Source organism: Grammomys surdaster, unplaced genomic scaffold, assembly GCF_004785775.1.
Source record: "Grammomys surdaster isolate TR1022 unplaced genomic scaffold, NIH_TR_1.0 98, whole genome shotgun sequence".
NCBI lineage: Eukaryota > Metazoa > Chordata > Mammalia > Rodentia > Muridae > Grammomys > Grammomys surdaster.
The window spans coordinates 6,906,872-6,921,074 of NW_021604577.1; the positions used below are offsets into that span (position 1 = coordinate 6,906,872).

General features: G+C 36.1%; 1 protein-coding gene across 1 annotated transcript; it reads right to left on the reverse strand.

Annotated features, from left to right (window-relative positions):
- Positions 1-2,920: 2,920 nt before the first annotated feature.
- Positions 2,921-3,458, reverse strand: LOC114632993. Its single transcript, XM_028781598.1, has one exon. The coding sequence runs from the start codon at positions 3,427-3,429 to the stop codon at positions 3,007-3,009; it is 423 nt and encodes a 140-aa protein (XP_028637431.1). The 5' UTR covers positions 3,430-3,458; the 3' UTR covers positions 2,921-3,006.
- Between the last annotated feature and the right edge of the window lie 10,745 nt (positions 3,459-14,203).

A 14,203-nucleotide genomic window follows, 5' to 3' on the forward strand; every position in this document is an offset into this window, starting at 1 on the left:
CACTCACTCAAATTTTGGGTAGCCATCTCCGGTCTTGTGAAATGAATCATCCTGATTCAGGTGGAAAGGGAGCCCAAGTGACCCATGATGGAGAACGAAGCGGATGAGTGGTACATGATATCAGCTCAACCAAATGGAGTAGGGAAATGGCATGATTACAAAAACAACCCAGAAAATCCTGAGCATTGAGCTGCAATCAAATGAAAAGGCACGGATCAGGCCGTTGTCCTGATCAGGAAATATATTAGCTAGCCTAGAGCATGTCTTACAATTGCAGCTTCATCTTCTTGGGAAGCTGAGACTGAAGGATGTCACCTAAGATCCTTACACCTTTTATAAAAGGAATGAGTTCATAGGTTAGAAATTTTAGAGAAGAAAACAGAATATTCTGGCAATGACATATTTATTTGACTTAGAGAGCTGCTATTTAAATGCTGGCATAGATAGTGACATTGTTGAAAAGTAGGGTTTGGGGTTTTAATATAGAATAAGTTTCTATACGTAGTATTCATTTATAGGTGAGTTTTATTCTCTTAGTTTTATCATTCACTCACCATCCTCCTTTCCTCTAAACAGTTATTTTAAATTAAACACACCTAAGTGCTAAATGTAGTTAGTTACTTTTTGTGATAATGTGTTTGAAATAAAATAATGCATATTTTGTTTGCAATCATTTGAATGAGAAACACTTTAAGAGGCTTATGTTTTTGGACCTTCCTTAGCTAGTCCTTGATGGCATTTTTGGAAATTATGGAGCTATTAGGAGACATAGCCTTCCTAAAGAAAGCGTATCACTGGGGGTGGAATTTGAGTATTTAGAATCTTTTATTTCCCACCTACCCTTTTGGGTTACTATATAAATGAAGATGTGACCAGACAGCTTCTTGCTCCTTTTACCATTCCATACCTTCTCTGTCTTTATGGATAGATGAGTCAAAATAAGCCTTTTGACATAAGTTGCTTTTGGTCATGCTATTTTGTCACAGTAACTAATGTAAAATAACTAATACAGTGCTTATCAAGTTTCAATTTACTATTTATTTTTATTAAAATATATTTAACTCCAAATTCTAGTAAGTCACTCTATCAGATAAAAATTTTTAATAAGAAAATCACCCCTTTGGGTGTATCTCTGAGAGGATGAATTGTATTGTAATAGCTCCTTTACTGTCACACCTCTCAGTCTACAGATGACATCCTTGTCAAGAGTATGTGCCTATTGTGAAGGAGACACAGAATTCCATCTACTATATTACTGGTGAGAGTAAAAACAAGTAGCCAACTCTGTCTTTGTGGAGTGTGTGCAGAAGCAGGGCTTTTGAAGTGGTTTATATGCCTGAGCCTATTGATGGGTTCTACATGTAGCAGCTCAAGAAATTTGATAGAAAGAGCCTAGTCTCTGTGACTAAAGAGGATGGGGAAGAGATGAAGATGGAGATGAGCAGGCTCAGGATTGAGAATCTCTGCAAGCTCCTGAAGGAGATCTTAGACAAGAAGGTTGAAAAAGTGATAATCTCCAATAGGCTTGTGTCTTCACCCTGCTGCATTGCGACAATTACCTACAACTAGATATACAACATAAGGCAGATCATGAAGGCCCAGCTACTGTGAGATAATTCTGGGCTACATGATGGTCAAAAAATGCCCAGAGATCCATTGTGACCACCTCATTGTAGAGACACTGTGATAGAAGGCTGAGGCAGACAAAAAACATGAATTTTAATATGAAGAAACTCGTTAATTGTGTTTCTTTGTGTTGGTATAGTTGTGAATAGTGTGTGAAAATAGAAGTGACCAAACTTCTATTGAAGTGACTGGTCTTACTTAAACCATACCATAGAACCATCCCATACTTGACACTACCTGGAGGCCCAAGAAATAGGGTCTAGATAACCCAGAGACCTATGGTATAACTAAAGACAATTGACAAAATAATAAATAAATAAAAAGTGAAAAGAAAAAGCAAACAAATGAAAGTCAATGAATTGAATCTTAATCCTATTCTGCTATACTTACTTAAAAACTTAGGCCTAGGATAATCATCAGAGTATTCATCCAGCAACTGATAGGCATAGATGCCTAGGCCCACTGACAAACATTAGACAGAGCTCTGGAAATCACACTGAAGAGTGGGAGGAGGGATCAGAAGCTCCAGAGGGTTGAAGGTCATCACAAGAACACAGCATACAGAATCAACTAACCAGGGTTCATAGGGACTCAGAGAGACTGAACCAACTATTTGTGTAGTAAGATCCATCATAATAGCCCTCAGAGACCCAACAAAGACAGACATCACAGAGCATAGAGCAAAAAAACTGTGTTTCAACCAATTAGTTCATACACTAATGAAAACTGTTTAGAAACATGAAAAATGAATTTAAATGTGTTTAACACTAAACCAATAGCATCTGTCCACATAAAATTAAAACATTCATTTATAAAGGAAATAAATAATTTATTTTCAATTTTAACCTCAGATATATTAATCTAAAGCAAGTCCCTGGTGGAGCTTTTATATGGGTTCAGTTTCTTATCAATCTATTACTACCATTTTGTATGAGTGGTAAATGGTGCCTCGAGGAAAGAATTTCAAGAAAGGATGAACCACGGAGTTAAAAGTGTATACCTTAATTTTTTTGTAGGTAACTATAGACTAAGATGAATACCATTTTCATTTCTACCTTACTTCTTTCTAAAACTAAGAACAAGGTCGTGAGAGTCACTATAATTGACTTTTATTTACAGCTGAACACCATCTAACTGTGTGGTATTAAGCCAGCTGTACTGTGTTATGTCAAAGATGACCAGCTACACTTTTCTGTCTTCTTTTCTTCTCTAATACAGTTTCTAAAAATCATCATACAAAGTAGCCATTGAATAACACTGTAACGCGCACAGAAGTTAACATTCATTTCAAGATTTTTTTTTTCATTTTCACAAGGCATTTTATTAAAGTTTAATCAACAATGCCCAAACATTCTCATGTAAGGCTGTAGTGACCAGTCTCTACTGAAAAAACCACTTCCGCACTCGTTTTGGAAGAGAGAGCGCAGAGGGTCCTGGGTCTTGGGATGTTCCAGGTAGAGCTGAGTCACTCTCTGAACTCTCAGATCTTTCTGGGGCCTGCTCTTCCTTCTTTTCTTGGTTTTGTTTCTTTTTACCATTCTGCCGGTAGTAAAAGACTAATATGGTGCGTTTTCTTCCTTTCTTCTTGGCTTCCGAGTTCTCTTCAAGCACAGATTGAACTGTGTTCATGATATTGGGCAAGTTTTCATGCGCGGTGCCTTTTGCTGGATGACGAAGCCTTTGCTTTTGGCTTCTAGGCCTTCCTTCTCCTGTATTCGAGCTCCCAGATGACTCTTCATTGGAGTGGGATTCAGAGATTGTGCCAGAACTAGATTCACCAGGATCCTCAGTCGCGTCCTCCATCTTATAGCTATACTGGCTATAGTTAACTACGGGATGTCTCATATCTATCCTCTCAGAACAATGAGAGCCACGCCCTTGAACTTTGATTGGCTAATGAAATATTCCTCCAGCCAATGGAATGTCTAGGCCACTTGGATGTCACAAAGACACCTCTCCTACAACTTCCAAGAACTGGGGAAGGGAGAAGCTATCAAAGAAGAAGAGTTAAAACAATTAGAGTAAGGGGTCTTATATAACTCACTCAAAATAATCTTTTATTATATACTTTAATTGAAAATAGATTGTTTTCTTATATAAGTCCTGATTATGGTTTCTCCTTGCTCCACTCCCTTCAGTTCCTCTACACCTCCCCTTTTCTCTGGATCCACCATCATTCTGTATCTCATTAGGAAAGAATAGGCTTCCAAGAGACAGTAACCGAAATGATAAAAAAAAAAAAAGAGTAATTAGATGAGGCAAAACTATTTTATCGAAGTTAGACTTGATAACCAGCTGGAGTAAAAGAGTCCAAGATTAGGCATAAGAGAAACACACTTGTTCTAAGTGCTAAGAGTCCCCTAAAAGTACTAAGCTAATAGCTAAAATAATTTGCATGTATTTTATTGAGTAATTTTTTTTTCATCTGTGTTCATAAGGCGAGTTGGTTTGTAGTTCTCTTTCTTCGTTGAGTGGTTATGGGAATGGGTATCAGCAGTAATTATGACCTCAGAAAATGAACTGGAAAAATGTTTCTTCTGTTTCTATTCTCTGGAATGATGTCATGAGTATTGACACTAAATCTCTGAAAGTCTGGTATAATTCTGCATTAAAACCACATAGCCTTGTTGGATTTGGGGGGGGGGGCTAAGGACTATATTTCACGAGAAATTAGGGGGTATAGTTCTAATTTTATTGTTTATATCATCTTGATTTAACTTTGATAAGTGTTCGCTCCTGAGAAAATTATTTTTTTTAGATTTTCCAGGTTGGTGATGAACAAATATTTGAAGTATGTTCTTTTGATTCTCTGGTTTTTCTTGCTGTCTGTGATGTGCCCCTTTTTGTTAATTTAGAAATTTTGTTTTTATTATTTAAACCAATTTTAAAATATGAATATATTTTGATCATAGACTTCCTTTCTCCATTGTTCTTTTGGGTAATCTCCCTACCCACCCAACTTTAAGTGCCTTCTCAAGGAAAAGGAAAACCCAATATAACTAAAACCCTCACCCACTCTAATCCAGGAAAATATACTACCTGATAAGAAAGAGGCTGCCCCACCTATGGATCCATCTCATCTGCAGACACCAAACCGCCACACTCTTGCTGATGCCAAGAAGAGCTTGTTCTCAAGAGCCTGGTATGACTGTTCCCTGAGGTTTTACAAGTATCTGACCAATACAATGCAGATACTCATAGCCAACCATTAGACTGAGCTCAGAGACCCGAATGGAAAAGTTAGAGGAAGGCCTGAAGGAGCTGAAGTGAATTGCAACCCCATAGGAAGAACAGTATCAACTAACTTGACTCCCAGGGACTAAACCACCAACCAAAGAATATATAAAGAGGGAACCATGGCTCCAGATACATATGTAACAGAGGATGGCCTTATCTGACATCAGTGGGAGAGGCCGCCCTTGGTCCTGTGGAGGCTTGATGTACCAGTGTAAGGGGGATGCTAGAGCAGTGAGGCAAGAGAAGGTAAGTGGGTGGAGATGCACCCTCATGGAGGCAAAGTGGAGGGAGGAGAGGAGGGATGGGGTAGGGGGTTTTTAGAGGGTAACTGGGAAGAGGGATATCATTTGAAATGTAAACAAATAAAATAATAAAAAACTGTAAAAAAAACATCAAAGCAAAGACAGAATTATTGAGTCCAGATATGTTAACTATTCCTGAACCTGAGATCTGCCATGGAGTAGTGGGTATACCCAGTATCATTCCTCTGGGGACAATGGATTTTCCTTCTCCCAGCAAGTATGACAGTTAAGTTTTTAAATTTTACCCTAGTGACTAGGTTTTCAATCATTCATTAATTTATTCATTTTTTAAATATAACCAATCATATACACACACACACACACACACACACACACACAAAACTTAACTGTCATACCTACTGGTTAAAGGACAATCCATATATATATATTACAATAAAAAAAACCTCTATCAAATCTAAGTTGGATAAGACAAATCAACAGAAAGAAAGAGCCCAAGAACAAGTACAAGAGTCAGAGACACATCGAGGAATATTGTAAAAATACTAAACTGAACGGCATAATGTATAGGCAGAGGAGCTGGTAAAGTCCAGTGCAGGTCTTGTGTATGCTGCCTCTGTCTTTGTGACTTCATATGAGGCAAGCTTATGTTTACTAAGAGGACCTTGTTTTCTTAGTGTCCTCTATCCCCTCCTGGCACTGACACTATGTCTGCTCCTCTTCTGCAGGGTTTCCTGAGTTCTGAAGGGAGGGATTTGATGGATACCCTATTTACAATTGTCTGTGTAATATTTGGTTGTGGGTTTCCATATTTTTTCCCATCTTCTGCAGAAGGAAACCTCTCTGATAGTGGCTGAACAAGGCACAGATCTGAGTATAAAGCAACCCCCCCACCACCACCAATACAATTTATGCCTTAGGGTCTGTGGATTTTGTGTTAGTGTCACAGTGCTTTCTTAGCACTGGGATAGATCCCTAGCAACATACAAAGGGATTCAGAAGAATCTTTTTGAAAAGTGGACAAGGAACAAAAAAATGCCTCCTAAAATAAAAAATGGAATAATTATGAAGGTATCCCTGACCTTTCTTAAAAAGTCATGAAAGGAAAAGTGAAACAATAAAGGCTATTTTAATTTATTGAGTAATATAATCTACCTTAGAATAAATGAAGACTTCATCAATAAAGCATATTACAGAAGTGAAAAACTGATGGATTAGTCAGTCTATGCTGAAAATAGTAAATTCAACAGATAATACAGATCTTAAGAGAGAGAAAGGTAAGTGATATTTTTTGGGAATGAATTATCAGAATGAGTTAAATAATGATCTTTTTATATAAGTATAAATGATAAACCAATTGAAATATAAGATCTCCAAATAAATAAATCAGAAAATGTTCTTAAAATGTATTTTGGTCCAAAACACTGTCCAAGTGCTTAATCTCAGTATTTATTAGAATAAATATAATTTAAAAGACATGAGAGAACACTGCATACCCACTATTTAGATCTATTTTTAATTATTCACTTTAAGTCCTGTTCACTGCCCCCTCCCAGTGACCCCCTCCCACAACCTCCCCATCCCCATCTCCCTTTTGCCTTTGAGCTACTGTGGATTCCCCTGGCTATCCACCTAACCTGGCACATCAAGTCTCAGTGAGGCCAGGCTCATCCTCTCCCTCTGAGGCTACACAAGGCAGCCCAGATAGAAGAACATATACCATGGACATGCAACAGCTTTTGGGATAACTCTTCATACGTGTTGTTTAGGACCTACATGAAGATCAGCCTTCACATTTGTTCCATGTGTGTGAGGAAGACCTAGGTTCAGCCTGTGCATTTTGGTTGGTGGTTCAGTCTCTAAGAGACCCAAGGGTCCAGGATAGTTGACTCTATTAGTCTCCCTGTGGAGTTCCTATTCCCTTTTGGGCCACAAACCTTCTCCCTATTGTTCCATAAGAGTCTCCAAGCTCCATCCATTGTGTGGTTGTGGGTGTCTTCATGTGTCTGAGTCAGCTGGTGGGTAAAGCCTCTCAGAGGACAGTCTGGTATATTACTGTTTTTAGGCACAACAGTATTGTCAATTCTATCAAGGATAGATGCTTTTTCATGGAATGATCCTCAAGTTAGATCTTATAAGAACAACAATAATTCTAATTGCTAAGGATGGCTTGAAGAAACTAGAACTTTTACATCCTGAGGTTAAGTATAAAAAATTAGGAAAGCCAAATTTCAAAGTATTCTTCCCTCAATGTAAATGAAGGGACAGACCCATGAGGTTCTTGAAATTCACAAGAAACTTATAAGACTCAGAACTCTCAGGCAAATTCCAAGACTAAGAAACCTCCTTTTCAAACTCCCGTAACTAATGACTACTGAGGAGAGGAAACATCTTGAGGGTAGAGTTGCTGGTAAGCGTGGAGGAATCCAGGGACGTGGCTCTTTTGAGCCTTCAGTCATAATAAGCAGATAGTTTCCCTCACTCATGCTTCTAAGTGATTCATACATAATGTCACTGCTTCATTAAAGAGGACTTAGAACTGTTCATGTCCATATACCTGTCCTACTAGTTCACTATGTACTAGAAATACTTGACACTATGGTATTTTTTACATTTTTGTGTGTGTGTGTATGTGTGTGTGTGTACAGATATGCAACCTGCTCAGTCTACGTGTTACCTGTATGTATGTGATGATAAGACTACTTTAATTTTTAATAATATATTTTTATTTTACATACATTGGTTATTTGTCTGCATGTATGTCTGTTTGCCGGTGTCAGGTCTCCTGGATTAGGAGTTTCAGACAATGGCAAACTGCCATGAGGGTACCTGGAATTGAACCTGATGAGCCATCTCTCCAGCCCACACTACTTCATATTGGATAACCGAATCGTCCTTGGGGAAGATCTATTCTTCTCGGCATTTCACAGTTCATTATAGTTCTACGTCTATGGTTGAGGCCCCACAAGAGGGAGTATCCTCTCTGACATTTTATTTAGGGCATCCATGCTTTATAACTCCTGGAACATAGTGTAAGTCATATAGTATGAACGCATAAAACCTATAAGTAAAAATGCCAAGAAATTTTCTTTTGTTTCCCAGACCAAAGCATATGTCTCTTCATTTCTCTGATCATACAATCAGTGACAGCAAAGCTATCTTTTACAGTGGAGTTCTGCTTCAGAACTAAAAGGTCTCTCTTTCCCTTTTGTGACTCTTGGTTGGCTGAGGCTATGATGGTATAACTAACCTATTAAAGCTCAACTGAATGGTAATTCAACTCAATGACTTTTCTAAAATCATGTAACAATTTTATTTTTGTTTCTACAACAATAAAAGAGTCATAGGTAAATCCATTTCTTCATAAAATTGAAATTAATATATATTAATAAAATGCAAATAATTCAAAACCATATTTTAACTGCTTAGTATGGTCAGAAAGAATGATTTTAGTGCACAAATATTAAACTGAGGTCGTGCTATTTATTTATTTATTTTTTTATAAAATGAAGACACATCTTTGATTCTTTTAAAGAGATTTTATAAGAAGATACTATATATATATATATATATATCTTTCAAAAAGTCAAAGTGATAATTTTAAAATTCAATCTACCCTACTTCTACTACCATAGAATACATCAGACACTAAAGTTAAGACATAATTTACATATTTTTACAACCATGTGGTTGTGAGCACAGGTGAAGAAGCATGCAGAAACCATAGGATAATGTCAGCTGTTTTTCCTCAGGTAAGGCCCACTTTTGGTATTCGAAAGAGGGAATGTTGTTATCCTGGAACTCAAATCGGTTAGATTGGTTGATTGGTCAGTGAGCTCTATGGGTAGAGTTTGTCCTTTCAGAGTACAGTCTCACTTTTGGCTAGTGTTAAATACACTGTTTATACTGTATCTGCTAGTATATAATGGAAAGGCATTTCAGACCAGATTCTGCTAACCTAGTAATAAAAATACAAGTTTGATTCCCGAGAAACCAATACAACTTATAAAGGATGAAAAGGTTTGAGTAATAAATATTTATTAAAATATATTTCCATCAAAATAGGGACCACCACAGAGTTGATCAGTTCTTTTAAGTACACTGGAGAAAGAAAGGGAAGAGTATTGTGGATATAAATGCATCATATTTCTTTTATTTGGTTAATTTACATAGATGTGATATGCAATATATTTATATATTTATTATATTGCATATCACATCTATGCACATATATATTTATATATGCATATATAAATATATAAATATATATGTATGTATAAATATACATATATATACACATACACACACGTGTGTGTGTGTGTGTGTAGTTGGGAAAGGGCAAAGACAGGCAGTTTCTGGAGTATTAATATAAGCTAGCCTCACCTTTATGGTAAGTTTTGATCAAGAGTATCAGTGAGTATTAAATTTCCTTTCTACTGTCTAATTACAATTTCATTTTGAAATAATAATTCTTTGAAAATAGCTGAATATAAGATTGGGAGACTTAAAGTAGTCACTGAGCAAAGACTTTTCAATTATTCTGTAGTTTGGAATGTTTTGAACATTTCCTAAAATAATTACATTTTATCGTTCATTTTAACTTCTGCCCATTTTAACTATTGTAACTTTGAAATCCCTTTTCTCATATAATGTCCCACCATATCTTCACACCTCAAGAAAATCAGTACTCATTTCTTTTAGACCCTGGAAAAGGATGAAAATTAAAACTGTATGTGGTAAAGCATAGAGCTGCTCACTTTAGAAATGACACAATTACAGATGTGCTTCCTCAAGTACCGTCCACATTTGCTTTCCCCCAGACCTCTTCATGGCTTGAAACTTACCATAAAGGTGAGGCTAGCTAATATTAGTACTCCAGGGCACGGTCTTTGCTCTTTCCCAACTCTTTTACATTAGTAATGAGAATCAGACTTGGGCCCTTATGTTTTTTTTAAGGTAAGCATTTTATTGCCTTAGCTGTTTCCTCAGACCTGACCAATTTTGAGACCTACTAGTTTTTTTGTTTTTTGTTTTTTGTTTTTTCCATTTGTTGGAGCTGTGATGCTCTCAACTCATCTCATTTCTCTGTACAGAGAGTTTCTTTTCTAAAAATTGAGAAAAGTAAAATTTAATGTTTCTGATAATTTTATCACAATGAATACTATAACATATAAAAATACTCATTCAGCTCTATATTTGAGTCACAAAAACTCGGCATAGAAGGCATAGAAAAATATAATTAAAAATCAGAATAATATGGAGTTAAGTATTTTGTCAAATGCCTTTTCAGCATCTAGTAAGATGATCGTGTGTTTTCTTGTTTTTTTTTTTTTTCTTCTAACACTATTACTTATACTATGGTATGCTTTCAGACAGGAGCCTAGCATCGCTGTCCCCGAGAGACCCAACATGCAACTGACTGAGACAGACACAGATACTTATACTCAATCAGTGGACAGAAGCCAGGGAGCCCTAAGGTTGAATTAGGGAAAGGCTGAAAGAAGCTGAGGAGGAGGGTGATCCCGCAGGAGTTCCAGCAGTCTCAACTAACCAGGACCTCAACTAACCAGTACCTCAAACACTGAGCTACCAACCAGGCAGTATTTATTAGCTGGTCTGAGGTCCCTGACTCATATTTAACAGAGGACTGCTTGGCCTGGCCTCAGTGGAAGAAGACCTGCTTATCCCTCCAGAGATTTGAGGACCCAGGTAGTGGGGAGGCATGGAGTAGGGTGGGGACTTGGAGTCTTCTTCTTGGAGACAGCGAGGAGGAGGAATGAAATAAGAAACTATGGGACAGGGAACCGGAAGCGGGGGAAACTGGCTGGAATGTAAAAAATAACAGTAATAATAATAAAAAAATTTTAAAAAAGACAAAAAAAATCAGAATAATTTAACACTTTTATTTTGAAATTTTGGGAGATCTATGAATTGGTGGTTATTCATTATTGCTCATGGCTTTTTGTTAAGTTGTTTCAGACAATAGAAATGCTTACAAGGTAGGGTAGAATTTTGTATATTCTGGTAAAATAAATGCAAATACTTTTATTTCAAGTGATAATACAACATACTCATGCACCAATGCAATCTTCTGTCTATGAAGTATAATGTGTATTTTTTATTTTTCACCATAACCATGCGTTACATGTGAAGACATGAATTTTAGCCCTTATTTCTATATCAGTATATGAATTTTTATTTCCTTTATTGGTAAAACATTAAAATAAGCTAAATAAAAAGTAACTATTGCATTTTTCAGATGCTGCTGAAATAAATGAACATTACTTGATGTGAATAATTATCCCCAAACTACAAGTCCTTATGAAGAGAGAGAAAATGGAAAAAAAGTAAACCTTCAAACAAATGGAAAAAGATCTAAAGCTATATTATAATCAGACTGATATTAATTAAATATATAAGGGAAACAGATATGTGAATTTACATGAAATTTACATGAAAAATAAAATATCTGACTTAGCAAAAATATGTATTTCCCTAATGCTCTGTTTCTAGAATCTATATGACTCTAATAATGAAAGTGACTATATGGCTGCAACATTAACTATAGACATGGACAGAAAAGTAGACAAACAAAATCTATCAGATTTAATCAAAAGCCAATGTTTTGAATAGGTATATTTTTATATTCTTGACAGTATGACCTCCTTTTCTTCTGGCTACCACATCTCTTAAATTTGACAAGCCCTAGGTTTTGTTATAATAAGTTTTCTCCTAGTACTATCACTGTATAAATAAATATTTTTACTCAGGCTCTATTATCCATACCACATTTCTTCTAGTTACACAACTAAGAAACACATGTGTGTTTGGTTATGCATATTTGACACTGAGAAAATTAGCCTTGCCTTTTTGCTTGAGCTAAATTTATTCTTGAGATAATCATTTCAAATTGTAGCTTCTTATCTGAGTTCCTTTACAACATGTATGATTCTACAACGGATTATAACTAAGGAACAGTTTTAATACCTAGAATGTTATAATGATACATTTGTAGTAAATACAACAAGAAACAATGTTCCATTTTTTCTTAATGAAAGCATAGTGAAAATTAAAAAGTTAATCTTTTTTCTCTTGCATGTAAGACAGTTGTGGAATCCTAGTGCTACGCAATCCACTGGAAAGATTAAATGCTCTTATGGACCCCATGCATTTTCTGAACTTCTATGCTTTACAGTGAAATGACAGGCCTATTCAAGTTAAAGACTTGCCCTTTCTCTAAGTACAATGTTAGCATTGGGTTAACATCGAGTAGGGTCGGTATAAGAGGCTCTGAGACAATGTTGCAGAAAATGGACCCTTTCCCAGTTTCTCCATTATTATATGTTTCCCAAAACATGTATAATTGTGTAATATTAGTTTTAATGTATCCTTACCACTTTACCACTAACTAGTTTTCTTGTTTGGTGTTTCAATTTTCCAAAGCTAGAAGGCGATGTAGATGTTAAAATGTATTACGTGGTGATGTGTCTCTAAACTGCCAATAGCTAGGTCCTTGACTAAGTGTGGTACTTCGTGCCCACCTCTCCTTTTCATGCTTGGATTTGCTCTACCTTAAACGTTAATGGGTGCCTGGATGCTGTCACGGACCCCTCTGAGTTCAGATGTGTGTCAGCTCTACTGTCTCCAGAAGACACTCTTTCCTTATAGTCTCTACCATGTAGCACTTCTGTCATATCTTGTACAATGATCCCTGCCCTGGAAGGAAATGACATGAATTAGATGTACTATCTAGGGCTGGATATTCTGGAGTCACTCTCTGCATCTTGGCTACTTATAGGTCTTTATGCTCATCACTCTCTAATACAAAAAGTCTCTCTGATGAAGATTAAAAAATGCACTCTTCTCTTGAAATAAATGTAACGCTATCTACATTTGTCTGTTAGTGGGAGGTATTCCCCTAGTGCTTATGACCTCTAACCATGGTACTGGGTATGAATTTTGTCTTCAGGTATGTATCTTATATCTAAGAAGAATATAGTTGGTTTACATGCAAGATGTTCTTGTCATTATTGTTACTTATCAGACATTATGGAAAGATTATGGAACAATTATTGGGTTAGTTTCTTTCTAAGCAGAAAATTTGAATGTAATCTAATTTTCTAGAGGGTAATAATAATAATCTAGAATGTAATCCAAGATTGTAAAACTACTGTGGAAAGATTGTGGGCATATCTTCATAGGCAAGTCATGATTTTGGCTCACACAGCTCACAGCTGAGTAGGACTGATTAATGATTTTTCTCTTCCAGTAGTAGCTTTTATAATGCTTTCCACCCCTCTGAATGCTGCCATTGATATTTAACTTCCTGGTCTGTACTCTTTGTTTAGATAGGCCCATGTATATTTAGTTTCTGCTCATTGCCCTTGCTATTTATTTGAGATTATGTCTTAGGTAAGTTCAATTATATGTTGGAATGTATTGAAAAAATTTTTACATTTGTAACCTTTGGGAGATTTGGTCTTAGAAGTTGATGCTATTCCTAAAACTTTTGTTGTTGTTGTTGTTGTTTCTTAACATAGGTGGTTGTCTTTATTTTTTTTTAATTGGATATTTTATTTATTTACATTTCAGATGCCATTCTCTTTCCCCATTTCCCCTCCCTAGAAGACCCCTATCCCATGCCCCCTCCTCCTTTCTGATTTTATACAATTTTAATTACATGTAAGTATTAAGGTCAGTTCTAGGTTGAGGAACTAGCAATAGTATAGATGCAAACAGTCAAGGAACAAGGAAGACAATAAACATAATTAGTCAAAGAACAAGCAAGGCAATAAAATTCCATGAACACTTCCATGATCACTATTTCTAAGGGCTTATCAGGATGATCAAAATGTCTGAGCCAACTTCCCTGTCCTATCCCAAAGTCATTTTCATGTCTGAAACCTACTTCCTTGTTCTAGCCTAAACTTTTGATTCCTGCATGAAATTACTTTGTTCTAGCTTAATGTCAGATTCCTGCCTGTTTATTTTTCCTATTTTAATATCTTTAATTACCATTATTGCACCGATACGGCATATGCTTAAATACATATATCTTCAACTTCATTTTCAATGTTCAG

What these genes read in the sequence shown, in the direction of transcription:
- LOC114632993 (XM_028781598.1), bottom strand. Translation starts at nt 3,429, where the DNA reads ATGGAGGACGCGACTGAGGATCCTGGTGAATCTAGTTCTGGCACAATC.